The sequence below is a fragment of the Symphodus melops genome (genome assembly GCF_947650265.1).
Source record: "Symphodus melops genome assembly, chromosome: 10".
Classification (NCBI taxonomy): Eukaryota; Metazoa; Chordata; class Actinopteri; order Labriformes; family Labridae; genus Symphodus; species Symphodus melops.
In genome coordinates, this window is record NC_136700.1 from 7,875,399 (window position 1) to 7,892,711 (window position 17,313).

Genomic DNA, 17,313 nt, shown 5'->3' on the forward strand with positions numbered 1-17,313 from the left:
TGTCCTGAGGCCACTGTGCAATAGCTTGTAATATTCATCAATGTGAGTTTCTCTGACAAGGGCTTTGGTGACACGACGGACTGATTGAACAAGCACTGGGAGCTTGTTATTTCACATTTAGGATGATGCAACTCTTAATAAGTCCTACCCTTAAATCTGCTGTTGGCCTCAAGGTTGGCTGCATTCAAGTGTTAATTCTAGAAATGTGAAATGATTCCCTTAATTCTAGCAACATTGATGAGACATTAAAGCATGACGAAAGGTTTAAAACTTGTAACCATACTGGCCAGAATCCAAGCTCTCCCTCTTTAAAAGCTTTTCTTGTACTTCTTTTTCTCACAACTCAAAACATGATTTTAAACATGGAATAGCATGTTTCTGGAACACTTTACCTCAATCAGCTTTATTAGCCAGGTATGCATGTGCTTATATATGCTATGTTCTTGCTAGCTTGTGTTCAATTAGGCTCAGACAGCTAAGTGAGAAACTCTTTGAAGTACAGTCCTTCATACATTAGTATACACAGAGGTCTGTCCTGGTTACTAATCCATGGACCTAAAGGTCTCTCTCTGGTCATGTCCAACCCATAGCCGCAGCTCCTCAGGCTGCTTACTCACCACTGATGTGACATTACGGTCTTGTGTTGTCTTTATACGGCAACTCTCTCTGTCATTTAGCTTCTTGACTTCATTGTTTGTAATTAGTATACATGGCAGTCTTGTTGATGTATGGATAGTCGGTACACATCTTTAACTTTTTTTGTATAAAGCCCTTATCCCACTTGTAAATGTCAAAACTTGAAAGATTATGTAAAGCATTGAAGTAAAAATGTCAACCAGAGAGCGAAAAAGTTTTATTTTCAATATTAGGATAAGATCAATTGAAAAAAGGGGGATTTAAATAAAGTGCCAAACAGCTCTCCCATGCTGAGAGATTAGGGTGTATTCTGTCAGATAACCTCTCAGCTAAGAGGGGGCAAAGCTGATCTGATAACAGCACTGTTGCGGAAATGTCTCATGATACTCCCAAGGACAGTGGCTATCATAAGTGTTCATACCTTTATCTCACCACAGGAACATTACTGGGTTTTTGTCACCTGGTTTGGCTGCCTGCTGTATCCCTGAATAACACCATGGTCCAAGTCAATCAGAAAGCAGAGTTCCTTGAACTGGCTTGCATTTGTGGATGTTAGACAAGGCGCAGTGTCTAGGCTTGTTCCCAAGGGGCCCGAGAAAGTAAAGTGGGGCTGGCCCGATGTAGTCCCACTACCCTCCGAGGTGCTTTGGTAAATTTAAGGCAAAGCTCAGATCCTTGGTGAGCTGAACTCATACTAAGGAAGTTGGACTACCTTCTATACATAGCAGCACCAATTCTAAAGCCAATCTTCTGGCTGACACCAAACAGTTCAAGCTCATAATTCCCTTGCTGAGCACAACTGGGTTAAAGGTTTCCCGATATAAAATAAATTATACTTCAGGGTGACTATTTTACAGAGAGCTCGGCACTCACTGTTGTTAGCTCAACCTCTTGTTGAACCTTAGGTCAAGAAGAACCAAAGCACATCAATTTCTGTTTGTCAAACAATGATTGCATTGCGACAGAGATGTGCCATGTTCACATATATTCTATGTACTTAAAGCTTTTTATTGTCCCATTTTAGAGAACATGCTTGAAACCTGAAGAGTGGAGTGAAAGTTGTCAGAATATTCTCAGCAGTGACTGAAATGTATATTCAATGGATGTTTGACTCAGTTGTGCTTTTCCTTCAAATTCTGTGATTTCATGGGGAGAAAAAAAAAACCTTCTATCTGTTTAATAAAGTAGTTTATGAGGCTTTATCGGACACTTCTTGTGGGGAGCTATAGTGGCAATTTTTTCAAGTGTGTTATCAAATTGTCACGTTAGTAATAGGAGCCAATTTGTTCATCCTGATGAGTGTCCACTTAAATATATATGGTACTCACGGATCTGTCGTTAAGTTTGATTTCTCAGTTCATTTTCACAGTTCATATTCTCTTCATTTTTCAGATCCAAACTTCATTTATCAAAAATGTTTTATTGTGGAGCTCCTGTTCCTTCATTTTCTCACAACCTGTGCATCACAGCGACATTAATTACTCAGCTCCACTCATAAAACAAAATACATTCCAAAATATGCTCTAATAAATCCAATTTTATACATAAAAAGCAATGCAAGTTTGAAATTAAATACTTCCCATCAATTATTGATTATCAGGTCGATTCCTAATCATTTGAAATGTATGCTTTATTAGCACAAACTTAAATTAGATAAGATGAACTGTGAATAAAATGGCTTCCACGGGTGCTATGGTTAAGTTGAAATAATTGCAAGAGACAACTCTTCCAACTCCAAAGAAAGAATACTCTGCCTGAAATAATGTCTAGCTTTCCATTTAAAGGCAGGGTAGGTCATTTTGTCCAGATACACTTTTTAAGATTATGGTGGAAATTGTCTTTAGGTCCTGACAGTAATTCATAATTCACGTGCTCTGAAAAAGAAACAAAAAAATCAATCTGTAGCTTTTGAAGACACGTAAAAACTTCGACCAATGTCAGCACTCAGTGCACGTTTTATAAACCAATCAAGCCTCTCTACCCCAAGCATGCATGAGCCCGCACTCAAAGCATGAGCTGAAATCCGTTAATGGACCAATGCCGCTTGTGCGTGTAAGTGAGGGGCGTGGCATTTTGAGGGAGCACAGAGAGGAAAATGACCAGTAAACCTTCTTCATGTTGGTCATTGGCACAAAATAATAAAATAAAAAGATTCATTTACCATAATAAAGGTAGAGCCCGTGCTTTCGAAAGCAGCCAGTTAAGTTGGTTCCCCGTGCGGTCCAGATGGTCTCCTTTGGAGGTGTTCTCTTCAAAGCCAACTGGAAGGAGGCCGAGAGGACATCCCAAGGGGACAACACACGCCATCTGGCCAGGGGATGCCAGAAGAAGCTAGAGGTCAAAAGAATCTCCCTGCTACCTTGCTTTAATTGCTGTAACCACCTTTTAGACTCGAGTACGCTTCAGGGAATGGATTAAATATGAGGCTATAGAAGCTGGAAACTCTTCCTGCTTTCTTTGTTAACAGTGGAGCTCAAGCCTGTGGAAAGCCTTGAATACTACAGGGTTGCACCTGTGTGGGTGTATGCCATTGGTTGTGATTTATTATGTGCATCTCTTGATAAGGTGCAGTTTTATAACCCGATGGAGAAGTGTGTTCAATGCGTGGAATGAAAGCATTTTGTTTGGCCCTTAACGTTTTCTCCTTTCTCTTCCCAGCACCTGGAGTCAAGGTTACAGTCACACGGAAAGTCTTACACGCGAGTTCTCCTGTCTGAAATTTTCCCCAGCAAGCTGGATCTGATGCCAGATGTAGACGCGTGAGTATTAAGATGTACATACATTAATGCACTCTCAGGTCAAGGACTTGAATTGTATAAATCAGAAATGCTAAATATAAATGAATATATATGATAGAACTTTCAAATTGTGTTTTGTTTTGCTTTTCATTTGTTGCTACATGATATGATTGTAGATCACAAATCACAGAGTCGTTTCAAGTTTTTGGTGTATTTGGTTTAAGGGTGAATCCAGTTGCTTTCAAGATTCATTTTAGTCTACTCAGCTTTAAAACATCCTCAGAAGTTGTAATACAATGAATGACATGCTGCCTCGAGAGCTGACATTCTCCTCTTCAAAGCAAGGTTTTTTTTTGTTTTTTTTCGTAGTTTTGACCACCTAGTTCCATGAATTCCTGCCACAACGGAGTGAAAATCACTGATTTATTCAACACATCAACTCAACGGTTGTCTCTGTTGGTCTTCTTTACTTCATTGGCAAATTGTATTATCACAACTCTTTCCTGTTTTTTGTTCGTTTGTTTTGGGGTTGTTGTTTTTTTTAAATGTCTAATTAATGATCACGTCTTCGGCCCTCAGAGCAACTGTGAGCAACACAAGAAGTCCAATGAAAGTTTCAGTCATCAACATTTGAAATGTATTCTGTAAGCATCATTGCACATATCATTTCGGAGGCTGCATAATTTCCGAGTTCGGTGTCTTACAAGAAGTGGACAATCAGTAGCACAGAGTACGAAGGCTCATAAACAAAATTGGTATTCATGCCATGGTGGGCCCATGGTTTTGTGTTTGAAGCAAAAACAAATTGTTCAGTGTACTGAACTGCTTGATATGCTTCACTCAGATTTGACACACCAGACATAAAACATTTGACACACGGATGATCTATTCAAAGGCCTATTATTCATTCGGTACTTGCAAGAAGGTCAAAGTAGAATGAGGGCTGTAAAAAATATTTAACCTTGCCCTTTTTTTTTTTTTTTTTTACACTTTCTAATTTTAGAATCATGTAAATCCTCTTAACATGAGTGTAATGATATGTTGCCTCAGCTCAAAGAGGCTGCCTGAATACCACATAATAAACACTTCCCTCACAAACTGTGAAATTATCAGTGAAGTGTGACATTATTGATGCACTCATGGATCCTGTCATTAAGACGTTCCTGATAATTACAGTGGGAGGGTGCAGTTTACTGTCTGCACTTATTACTTTCTCAAAATGAAAATGAGCCCACGTTTCTTCAATTAGAAATGAAGTGCTCAGGCTTCTCGTAGGTGCATCTGACCTTAAAGCAGAAGAACAGAGGTGCAGATGGACAAAGGGGTTATAGTGAGATGCTGACGTGCAGCGGCACCAATCACACTCACAAAGGCATCACACGCAAGCTCCTCACACACCCTCAGATTGGCCTCTCGCTGTGGAGTAATGAGAGGTGTGATGTGTGAGGGAGGAGTGGGTGAGAGAAGGACAGAAGGTCTGAGAGAGATGGAGAGGGAGTTTTGAGTGAGAGAGAGATGCAGAGGTAGAGAGTTGAGGGGGCTGTGTTTGGAAAGCGAGCGATCACAGTAAAAGCCGGGGTTTTTTTTTTTTTTTCGGACTTTTTTTTTTTTTGGCTCTCCTCTACAGACTGACGTATGAGTGCAACTCTGAAATTATGTAAGTCAGGCACGATTCAGCCAACCAAAACAAACCCTCATTACAGAACAAAAAAGCTTTTCAACAAGGTGCAAACAAGTGTTTGAATACGAAATGAAGGCCCATGGTGTACATAAGCAATATTATCTTTTGCACACCAGATCCAGTTCATTAGAACATCACGCTAATTGGCTCCCCATTTATAAATTGGGACATTATTTTTAATATATTTTATGTTATACAACCTAGAAGGCTGTACTGTATGGCTTTATGCAATGCTGTTATGTTACAATGTTGACTCAGGGAAATGTAACAAAAAATGTAAATTCCTATAAAACATTTGATGGTAAGTTAAGTTTAGAAAATTCTTCTTTATTTATCTATGAAGGTGACTCAGATTTTATTTGTCGGAGAAAATCGTAGAGGAAAATGTGGGGTCAAATATGTGCTGAAAAAATAAACAAAAACAAGCCCTGTGGCTCACGAGACCATTGTTTATGCATCATCATTGGTTAGTGTATGAATTCCCCTCTTTTGAGATAGCACTGGACAATTAAATAGGCGTGTCACTTTGTTGAGGAAAAAAAGAAAAAAGCGAAAATAGGCCCTGTCGCGTGGAGCCAACGTCGTACCATAGAGGGCTATAGCCGTATCGATATCTAATGACCGTCTCTGGAACAGAAGCCTACATTTCCTCCTAGGTAAGTCTAAAAGAAGCAGGGGGTACTTTGCTTCAGAGAATGCTGCTTGCATGAAAAAGGCAGAATCAGCAGAGATAAAATAAGAAAACTAAACAAGGAAATGCTCATTCTCCTGAATTCATTTATGACGTGTTCGTATTATCTATGAAATTCAATTACCAGATGTAGCGTTGTCCCCACAGGTCATGGTTGACATTACAGTATTTGTCCTATAAGATGATAATATGTCAGCGGCTGCTGCTATCAACCTTTATCTTCAGATTAGAAAGACACATCTATCAGCATCTTAATCAGCATTATCAGAACATGCAATGCAATTCTCAGTTGACATTTTTTTCAGTTACTGTAAAGGACATTGTCACAAATAGATACATAATCACATTGCTGTGGATTACACACGGCTGTGTTTCGAAAACAAAGAAATACATAGGGACAGAGGTGTAGTCTCTCTATCCCTCTCTTCAGATAACAAGACACCTGGATCCAATTCGTGACGGCACCTGGCCTTTGCCTTTTAGTCCAACGGCCTGCAATATTCATCTCAGATGAAAATTCCTCCTCGCTGTTTTAGTTGTTCCCTCTTTTTTATCTTTTTAACCTCCGTGCGTAAAACGATATGTAAGTAGGAAGTCACCCTGCATGAACTGCAACAGATTCAACAAAGCACCATGTGTTTGAAGCTGCGTTTAGTCTGTGTTTAAAGAGGAATATAAGGAAAGAGAGAAGCAGGAGATTGAGAGATAGACGGTGGGATGGTGGAGGAAGCATTAGTGCTGAGCACCAGCCGACGCAGCGCACTGTACAGAACCCACCCCCGGGCTTTCTCTGTCATTAGACACACACATACTCGCTCATATAAAGAAAAAGACACCATTAGCATATGCTCTTAAGTGTGTAATTAGGCTGTCCCCAAGCAGGTTTTAAACCATTGTACTGATATCTGAACACCACACACACTTATCTCAACTAGAGCGTAAATGCCACCCGGTGCAGTGCAGACTTTCATCTTCCTGTTTGAATTTTTAATTTTTGAATCAATTGAAATGATTTTTTTTTTTTTTTTTTTGTTATTCAATTGAGTGTGCCTTCAGAGATGAGCACTTTCTGCTGTATTGAAAGGTTAATTGTTCTGGCTTTTGGCGGGTCAAGATTGTGTGTGTGTGTAATCGAAGCGAAGTCGTGCAGATCTGTCTTAGCAACAGTGTCGGGGTGTCATGGGCCACAGCAGGAAATGCAACGAGGCCATAGCTCGGACTAGAACATTGTAGAGCACTGTTAGCATCTCATGATCTCTTTATGTGTCACTGCAAGCATGCCTCTTCTCTAATCCCTGTGAATGTCTTTATGATGAAAGATTTGACTTTCTTGATTTTTTTGAGAGGGGGAGAGCCCAGGTTTATTTTTTTTTCTTTTTACCAAACCTGGATTCTTCAATTCTTTATTTCTGCTGCACTCTGTCTGTGCAGAAGTAATGTACCTCTTTTATTTCCTCCAGCTCTCTCTTTGTACACCAACACTGCATGATTTGAGTTATCCACTGCGCTGGCTAGATTGAAGGCCAGATATAAGCTGGAAGTACAATTTGAGCTGCGTTCAGGGGGCAACACCTGGCACGGCACACCAGAGTTTTACTGAACTGCACCACTCGGCCGGTCTCAGCGCTAATATTAGAAAAGTCCCTTCTGGTTCTATGTGCCAATCAGCTCTCAGCTCCCTAAAAGGGATCCTCTGTGTGTTTCCTTTTCATGCTTTCTGTCTCACTTTCCTCTCAGACCCTGCTCCTGATCATTTAATGTAGGTGTCTCTCTTTGCTTATTTAACACCCTCCTTTTTTTTTTTTATCTCATTCTACAAATACAAACATACATGTGTCAGACATGCAAACGCATGCTGCTTCCTCAAACAAATTCATACTGTCAGTTCTTCTCCGTCTGTAATGACTTCTTTCCCACTGTGTATTTGGACCGAGGCGGATTTGATACATGCGTTACGTTAAACGGGCTACACTTATGAGCAACTGATGGACTTAAAGGTCATTTTCCAGTTTCCACATTTCCATCTCTATTCAGCAAACGTACTGTAGGTCAGAGGAAGTTTATACTCAGTGCAAATATGTCTGACTCAGCTGGCTTTCAAATTAGAAGCTTAAATAAGAATTCACTCTTCTTCTTTTTTTTTTCTTTTTTTTTTTTTTCCTTCTTTTTTTTCAAGCCAAGAAAGTGTTATTTGAAAATGAGAAAAATGCCATGCTTTCGCCTCGAGGGGCTCGAATGTTTGTGTGACAGAAAGCAGAGTGGAGCGAGAGTCAACGGTGCAATCAATTCTGCAGTTAGAGAAAATGTGTGTTGGTTGAAAAATTGGAGGAAAAGACAGATGGGGATTTTGACGCAGAAGGCATGAAAGTATTCAAGCGATTACACCAGAACTTTTTGTCCTTTATGTGTGTTCCGTGCATGCCTTCTGACTCTTTAGCTTAAATCTGAAACTGATGTATTCTTATTGACATTATATCTAACATGAACTCTCAGGCTTTTATTTATTTTATTTTTTTTTTTGATGCAGTGCAGCTCAGTTCATATTTGTCAATACTTCTGATGGCGCTCCATCATTAGCATTAGGGACAGCGGAGGGTCGGCTCCCTCAGTGCAGATGCAGCCGTAGATAGCATTGATCTGTGAAAGCTAACCCCCGTAGCCCCGGCGCCTCCTCTGCGTCTCCGTTCTCCCATTGTTCATTTTTCCCCCTCCAGCTGTTTACATCCACTCCCTCCGCTTCGCTCTTTCATGCATTTTCCAGAGTAAACACTTTTTCTCCCTGCCAATCTTTCTCCCCTCTTCTTCTTCTTCTTCTTCTGTTCTCTCCTCTTGCCTCTCCAGCCCCCTTTTCCCTCTATTTTTGTCATCACTTTCTCTCTCTTTCTCACTCTCGCTGTACATCTGTGTCCTTTCCTCTCTTTATTCTCACCCACCCTTTCCCTACGCATTTCTCGCATACACAGCCCCCTTAAAAACCTCACCCCCACCCCCATCTCCACCACCCTGTCTGCAAGCTATGTAGGCTACCTCCGTTGAGACCGGGCTGGTGCAGGGTTTTTTTTTTTTTTTTTAATTCACACTCCCTAACTCACCTAACCTTTCCTTTTTTTCCACTGCATTTCTTCTCTTTTCACTTCTTTCCCCCTGTTTTTCTATTTATGCCTTCCCCCCCCCCCACACACACACTCCCGACCCTCCTCCCTCTCTTCCCCACCTTCTTTCACTTGCTTCCTATGCATTCAGACTGTGTAGCTGCAGCCGTCTTTAGAACAGTTGCAAATCAGGACAGATCTCTCCAGCAGATGCTGGTGATCAGGAGGAGGGAGGTTGCGTCTTGCGAAAAAAAAAAAAAAAACCCTGTTGCATCACGTCTCCAACCGCAGATGTGCCCCGCCTGTCTAATAGGATCTCGATCTCTAGCCGTCTCTGACCGCCTCTGTTCTTGCACGCCTATTTGCTCTCAATTATGGATGCACGTTTGAGCACAACTTTGCACCTCCTCTCTCCTACAGGTGGGTCCAGATCGCTTGTCCACGCCTCTCTATCGACTGGGGCACAGCCTTCTCCAAACCCCTGCTCTCCCCATATGAGGTAAACAGGCGCCTTATCGTCTCACAGCTGTCGCTAACCTATCAGTGTAGGCTCATGCATTGCACTCACAAACAGACACCTGCGGTCGAAAGAAAGTCTCTGTGATTTTGTTTAAGGCTTATCAAGGCCTGCTTGTCCCTCCGTCTCTCCCTCCATCCATTTCTTACAAACACACACACAAACACACACAAAGCAGCATCAACAGAAGACTAGCCCCCCCTACTGGCTGATAGACCACACACACCCTTCCCCTCCCTCTTCTGCAGCTGTCTTGTTTTTCTGAAAAAGAAGAAGAAGAGAAAGAGAGATGGATCGAACCCCAACCCATAAAGATCCATTTCAAAGCAAGTGTTTGTTTTCTGCTGCAGCTGCTGAGGCCACTTTGTGACACGTTAGGCTGTTTAGCGTTGCGCGTCTCCGCTGTTTCACACCTGACGTCGACGTCTAATTGAGTCCACGATTGTCTGCAAAGATTCGCCGCTGATTTGAAGCCTTGTGAAATGGCTGCGAGGCGAATTGCCGTCATGAACGTTGATCTCTCGATTTGAAATGGTCGCCGTTTTCCTCCGACTGCATTCATCTTTATGCCCCTTTTACATTTCAGAAAGAGGCCATCGAGAATAATAAGAGCCTCCACCTCGGCAGAAGCAGTGATGGTTATTTGGTATCGTTTCTGGCAGAAGTCTACAAGTTCAAATTCACAGCTATCTGGAAACAATGTTTGTTCATTAGAAGTAGAATACAGCGACACTTCTGTCCGTACAGTGTGTGTGGTTGAGATAAGTCTTCATTCAGTCTCATCTCATACATATGAGTGCTGTACATCACATCAGTGCGTCCTGCTTTTTCACTGTGGCATTTACAATGAAGACGAAAAGGAGCCAAAGGGAGGGTGGAGCCAGTGTGGAGAAGGGTGGGTGGTTGAAGGTGTGTGTGTGTGTGTGTTGGGGGGGGGCATTTATTTTCAGTGCGTCTCATGTTATATTTATAGTCAATAAGACACACTTGGCTCTCCTGTCAGTGCAGGGATTAGCAGGGGAAGCTAGCTTCCACAGAGAGAAAGAGAGAGGAGCAGAGCGTGGGGTAAAAGCTGAAGAAATGAGAGGAGGGCAGAGGCGAGGCGAGGAGGAAGAAGGGACGATGGGGAGGAAAGAGAGGGGAAAAAAGCACTATAAAAGATTTATCGCAGTTTACAGTGAGAAGGAAAGGAAGTAAACCCATGTGCTGTTATGTATTTATCTGAATACAGAGACATGTTACTGTTTCAAAATATTTCAAGTAACTTTCATTTATCTCTCTAAAAAAGATTTAAAAAAATCTCCCTGCAATGTTGGTTACTCCTAAAACATGCGTGAGGGCCACGTGCTGCATCTTTACCACTCTTGTTTTCATTCTTCAGATTCATTTTCCTTCTTAATATGAAGGACGTTAAATAGATTTGTCCTTCCCTGTTTTTTTGTTTTTTTTTAAATTATGCATCCCGTGTGTTAGAAAACAGTCCTCTCAGTGTTCCTACATCTATCCCTTCGAAATACAGATGCTACGCTCAAGCTGTGTATCAGCGACACATGCTGTCCCTGGAGAAGACCGATTTCATCACTTGCTCTGCTGTTCACGTTCGCTTTGATCTCAAATGCATCCAAAGATTTTTTGCCGTTTGCTCGTTCGACGTTCGAGTATGTCGTCGCCGTCGTGTTGTCGTGCGTTTTCTAAAATATCGCGCATTCTCACTGGACTCTGTTTTTTTTTTTTTTTTTCCGAGTCCAAATCGTTAGATGGAGGAGCAGACTCGCGAAATGTTTAGTTCTGCTCTCGTGTTTATTCATCTGTTCAATCATTGAACTGCTCTCGCTGTCATTCAGAATCAATATTCACACACACTTTTCCTCCATATGGAGCAGTCTGCACTTATGTCACAGCACTGTCATGCGAGTGCAGTTGCTCCCCTGCAACAGCTGTTGTGTCGTGCTGTGCAGCTGCATAGGGATAACATGACAACTCTGCCTCTTATCCAACATTAATATTATGACACCTGTCTTGTCTGTTGTTGTCTTCTCATCACGCTGCGGCTTCCTGCTGCTTGTTTACCCCAAAACATTCAAAATACCAGATAAAGACTGCAGAATCATGCACTGTGGCGCCTCGTACAAGTAGGCTGGTGTTACACTTTCAGGTTAGTGAGATGAATTATTTGTGATTTCACTGTCTCTCAGGCAGCTGTAGCTTTGCAGGAGGTTGGCTGGAAGGAAGTCTACCCCATGGACTTCTACTCCAATCAGAGCCTTGGGCCGTGGACACCCAACCACCCTGACAACCTGCCTGCGCGGCCCGCTCGCAGACCGAACCAGGTGAGTCGGAGCAGGAGATAAAAAATTTTTTTTAAAAAGAGCGAATGATGGAAGGGAACAGGAGAAGGAGGGGGGGGAGAGAGATCTCACTGAGTGAAGCCTCAGAATGTGTTCGGCATGTGTTCGAGGACTTTTATCAGGATGTCACCACACTGACACCAAGTGGCACGATGAAAACAAGACATGTGTTCAGACACCTCTTGGAGGCGTGGCTGTGACCTTGACCTTGATGGGCATCACATAAACCTTATTTATTTAAGCCATTAAAAAAAAGACCCCTAGACGTGCAGTTAATTGATTTGTGGAAAATACCCCTCAGAATGCATAATGCCTGACATTACCACTAATCTGTCTGAGGGTAGGTGCTGTCACTATTCCAACTGTTAATGCCATTCATCCGCCCGCCTGCAGAAACGAGGCTCGCAGCCAGCCCTTCCTACCGAGCAGTGTGGGCAGGACCAGTGCACCCCCTGTGGCTGTAAAGGGGAATAGCACGGAAGGATCGGTGCCGTGTGGGTGTGGCTCGTCTCGTTCCTGCCAGTGCCTCTGTAATGGCTGGAGGGAGGTCAGACTAGAGGAGGAGGAGAGCGGGTATGTGTCCAGACAGTCTATCAACGGAGCAGAGCTGAAGCCAGAGGAAGCCGTGAGCCGCTCCTCAAATGGATTACCAGCCATAAATAATCCTTCGTCTTACAGCACAGCAGATCAAACCAAATTCATTGCTCTTATTCACGTTCTCCCTGCATGGGCTCTGAGCTCGAAAAATGCACGCAGCTGAGAGAATAGCCGGCACTCTTTTATGAGCTAATTTTTCACACACACACACAAAAAAAAAAAAATCCCCATGAAGGAGACACTTCCTCTCATTCTGTGAAAGGAGTTCTTCCTGCACGAGAGAAGCTTGTGGGCCTTTCTGTAATGGGGACACGCTTTATGTTATTGCTAAGGAGAGAAAGTATGCGATGACCTTGCGCACATTGTATGCAATTTAAATGTGTGTCGATGTGGGAGGCTTTGCTCCAACTTGTCCTTGGGTAGAGCTTTGACACATTTGAAATGCTGTCACCTTTAGGCTTGATTTAAAACAGTGTTTGGAACACTTCGTGTTGGTGTACATTGTGTGACTTTATGCAAGATAATTATTCCGATTTGTGGATGATAATTTAATGCATTGTGACAAAAAACCTTATTCTGCCTTTTTAGAAACAATAAATCAGAAAGAAAATCTTGTTTTTTGGATGGTTTTTGATGATCTGATTTTGATGCTTGGAGGAGTATGAATCCTCCATGTGTGCAGCGCCAGTCACGACTGCTCTCCATCCTCATTATTTATTGATGGTGGAGCCTGTCAATAAATACATAAATATAAAATATGAACACTATTGCTGTTCGCCTGCCACTGAAGAAAATGATTGACATCAGCACAGCGTGGCCTCGGCTGATCCAGAGAACTTGTGAACCTCCCCCAGGTTGCAGCACATTCTCTCAGGTGAGCATCCTCTTATGTGAGTTTTCTTGTTTCTTCTTCGACTACCAGGCAGATCCTTCCTCTCGTTTCACATCGCCTTGGCAACAGAGGCCGGTGTGATTCTGCACGTCCCGCCAGTTTTCCGTCTGTCTCAGGATGTTTCTCACGTGTCCAAGTAGTGGCTGTTATTTTGAAGAGCTCAGTGTTCACCACAAGACAGTGTGTGATGCATGTTTGTCAGGAGTGAATTATTGGGCAGCTGAGCCTCCCTCACAACTAGTAATTGATTTAGTATTTGGTGCAAACTGTCAGGGGAGAGGGAATAAAAGATTCATTAATTTTCCTCCTCATTTTAAGTGTGCAGAGTTTAATCTCACAGTTATAAGATCTCCAGAGATCTCTGCTATGTCATCCAGATTTTAACTGTTTAATTATGAACTAGGGCCTTATTACATTGTAAATAGTATGGGAGATTCTAAGTGGAGGGGTCCAGATGCTTCATTACTGTGGTACCCAAACGTTTTGTGCAGGACCCACCTTTGGTAGATTAAACAATTTTTTAAGCCCCCTTCAGCATACTGTGCACATCAACATATATCAACATACACCAAACACACTGTCAGTTCTGTTGTGAAACACTAACTACAGACATAAATCCCCCCCGAAAAATGTTATTGCATATTCTGTTATTTTAGATGATGTACTTCCTGCTATGAATTATTTGTTTCCCTGCCCAGTGATAACAGAAGCAAATGACTCTGGTGCAGTTACATTTAATGTTTGCTCTGCTCCTGTAAACATAAAAAACAAATAAAATAAAAGATGACATAAATAGTTGACATATAAAGCATACAAAACAATCCTTCATTTAAAATATAAATTAGAATGGGAGTCAAACGACGGCACATTTGAAGGCCTTTTTATATATATATATATATATATATATATATATATATATATAAGAGAATTTCATAGCTCAGTTATTGAATGTTTTTCGAATGCATGGTTGTGTCCTTATGTAAGCAGTGTGATAATTTGACCCAGACTTCAGTTCTTAATGACACAGCGCAGACTTTTTTGTCTCATGGGAATGATCAACATTTACTACATGTAGACTTCAGTCCAAATGATCAGGAACTGGGAAAAAAAAAGAAATAGAAAGTGAAAATGTAGGTGCATACTTTTTTAAAGTTAAAACAGAATATTGATAATCCTGATTAGTTAGATAGTCCTACAACATCATTTGATCACATTACAGTTTACAATCAGAACGTGTTCATATTAATAGTAATGGTAGATAGCTAAGCACTAGTTTGGTTGTAAGCTTTCAAATCACGCACCAGTAATTGTTGAAGTAATTTGCTCTGTTTAGTCTCACCGATAAACTTACTTGTGTTGTTCACCTGAAGATCTAACTATCATGTGATACATTGACATAAGTCCAATACTGTAACAGTAAATGATAAATATACTGCTGTTTATATTACTGTTTTTGTAAAGCAGAGGCTGAATATTTGTTTCAGACTGAGGAGGATTTGAGTTCCTTGACTTGTGCAGCTTGAGTCATAACTCTCCATTTAACTTTTGATTGAGGGGGGTTTAGAAAGTGGAGTCTGTAATTAACTCTGCTAACCCTGTGAAAAATGTCTCCGCGACCCTCAAGGTTTCACTCACTAAAGACGATTGCTGAAATGTCTAGTATCTGGTTCTCTATGTTCAGTGTGTAATGTTGAACTGCTGTGACTCCAGTGTGCAAGTTTTAAACGGCTTTTAAGACTTCCTATTCTGACGCTGACCTCAGAGGAAAATTTCCCGTGTGATTAATAGATACTGATTAAACTGTCTACCTGTGGAATGCCACATGTGTGTACATGGCTGAATAGATGGATGTCGCGACATTAATATGCTCATATGGTGAATAGATTAGGCTCATCGAAGCAAACAGACAGAGTACAACAGCAAAATGAATGAGGTTCAGATTCACAGATACTTCATTAAGACGTGTCACCTCGTGTTGTGATCTGTGGACAGCAGGTTAACCTTGAATAACAATTATGAACAAAAAACACTGATAGACAAACCACTCTAGACACACGTACACTGAAACGTTGAGAAGACTTTCAGAAAAACGTCTGTTTGCTCTTTCTTTTCCTTAACATTTTATTTAATCACTTGACAACTGCTTTTATTCCACTAAAGCGTATTGAATTGCTCTGTATGTTAACCTCACAGTCTGGCCTTTTCTGTTTTATTCCCAGCTGATCAAACTGCCAAGTGACCACTAGGTGGCACTGTTTGCATACTTAATCGTAATCCCTGCAAAGCTTTCATTGCCCACGTTTCACTGGAAAGGGCAAAGCAGCATGAGAGTGTCAGATAAGTGAAAGTAGCCAGTCTTCTCCTGTTTCTGTGGGTGTCATTCTTTCCAGTGCTGATGGGAATTGTATTCTTCTTGACATCCTGTCTGCACCCTTACTCGTGTCAAACAATACTTCATCTAACATCAGTACCAATATGGAAGAGCTGCTCACAGAGAATTGGTTTCATATTTATTCGGGGTTTCTCTTGAAACTGCAGATGTGTGCATGTGCTTAACAAAGCAGGTGCTCATGTCACAGTGGTTTAGGTATACACTAACTGCTAGCCTACAGGGCATCTGGTTGCTGTAACACTCAACACTGTTTTTAAAAGCACACAGCATTTAAAAACGTCAGAGTTGACAAATGAATTTCGGGAACTATAAACTGTTTTTCCTGTGTTCTTGTTTTTATTTTTTCTGTTACTTTGTCTTCTACCAGGTAAAACATGCAGCAGCAGCTGTGATGCATTTAGTTGTTTACTTCTTTGACCAGGGAAAGGCTGAGTCACAGCCGCCTTCTCACTCTAACTGTCACTGTCTGCGAATCAGGCCACTTCACATTTACCTTTCACTCAGTAAATGCATTCTCCCAAGCTTTTGTAAGCATTTATAGCCTTCATTGGCCCTCATAATTGTTTTTATACTTGCACTTAAGGCATGGGTGGAAAAGAGATGAAAGTTTTTTTTTTTTTTTTTTAAATATCTTCCATGACTCATGGTTCTGCAACAAAAATAAGCAGAAGAGGAGGAGAGGCTTGCAAGTTTGTTTTTGAACATGTTTTGTCCTTCAGTGTGTATTTGAGGCAGAGTGACTCTTCAAAAAAAAAAAAAAAAAGCCACATGTGACTGACTGTGTAAAGATAAGAAAAGTGACAGTAGAGGACATGTATAAAAGGGAAAACTGAGTCAATAGAAGTTTACTTATCTCTGTGGTTTTTATGCTATTCCCTTGGAATGAATTATGAATTTAGAATTTAAGATCTAGAAATATTGTTTTTTCTTAACTCATCTGTATTTATACCCACCTAGGACAATGTAGGTTGGTGTTTAGGAGACAACGTGTAGGGGGGCAATCAATGCTCAGATGTAAAGGAATGCTGTTTGAAATATTTCTTTGTGTGTCATGGCAACAGTAGCCAGTGTTGTATGTGATAGTGCAGGTGCAATTTTAAATTTGGACAAAAGACCTCAGGAGATGATCTTCATGATGTCTGTTTACAAGGTGTAATTGCATAATTTAGACATAACAGTGTGAACATTTTCACCAGAGGCATGCACACTGATGGAAGACAATGTGGCATGAATAAGGCAACAGGTCCCTTAAGGAGCAAGGATAGAGCAGTAAACTTTGAAAAAAAAAAAACAGCCTGTTCTATTAAGGTTCTCAGTATAGTTTAATTCTCGAATGTTTCATTGATTCAGATGGATTAGCCAACTCCTATCACTGTGGGAATTAGCATCAATGTGTTTAACTCGCTCTTGATCTGCATCTCTGTGGAAATTTGAACAATAAATGATTATGTCTGGAGGCAGCTGACTCTGTGTGTGTGTGTGGGAGAGAAGAAGCCTGGGTGGCCAAACAAGGATGTGAAGGAAGGTTGCAAGAAGGTTGGATGAGAGTCTTTAGTGGAAAAGAAAAAAAAACAAGTGGTGTAAAGAGATGACTAATTCTGCGTGGGAGGTCAGCCTGTCCCTGATCATCCGGCCAACAGCCACCCCAGCGCAGGGCTGCTGTCACAAAGTCACCTTCCTCCTCACCCACTCGGTCCTGACGTGGGTTTGTCAGTGTTCAACGCCAATG

At 41.4% G+C, this 17,313-nt stretch overlaps 1 protein-coding gene across 1 annotated transcript in view; it reads left to right on the forward strand.

The window, feature by feature from the left end:
- dph1 (diphthamide biosynthesis 1) overlaps positions 1-12,910 on the forward strand; it is a 52,427-nt gene extending 39,517 nt beyond the window's left edge. Inside the window, exons 9-12 of the mRNA XM_079354802.1 lie at positions 3,295-3,395; positions 9,259-9,337; positions 11,551-11,685; positions 12,097-12,910. Coding sequence (XP_079210928.1) covers positions 3,295-3,395; positions 9,259-9,337; positions 11,551-11,685; positions 12,097-12,177 — 396 coding nt within the window. The 3' untranslated portion in view covers positions 12,178-12,910. The remainder of the gene's footprint in view (positions 1-3,294; positions 3,396-9,258; positions 9,338-11,550; positions 11,686-12,096) is intronic.
- Positions 12,911-17,313: the final 4,403 nt, after the last annotated feature.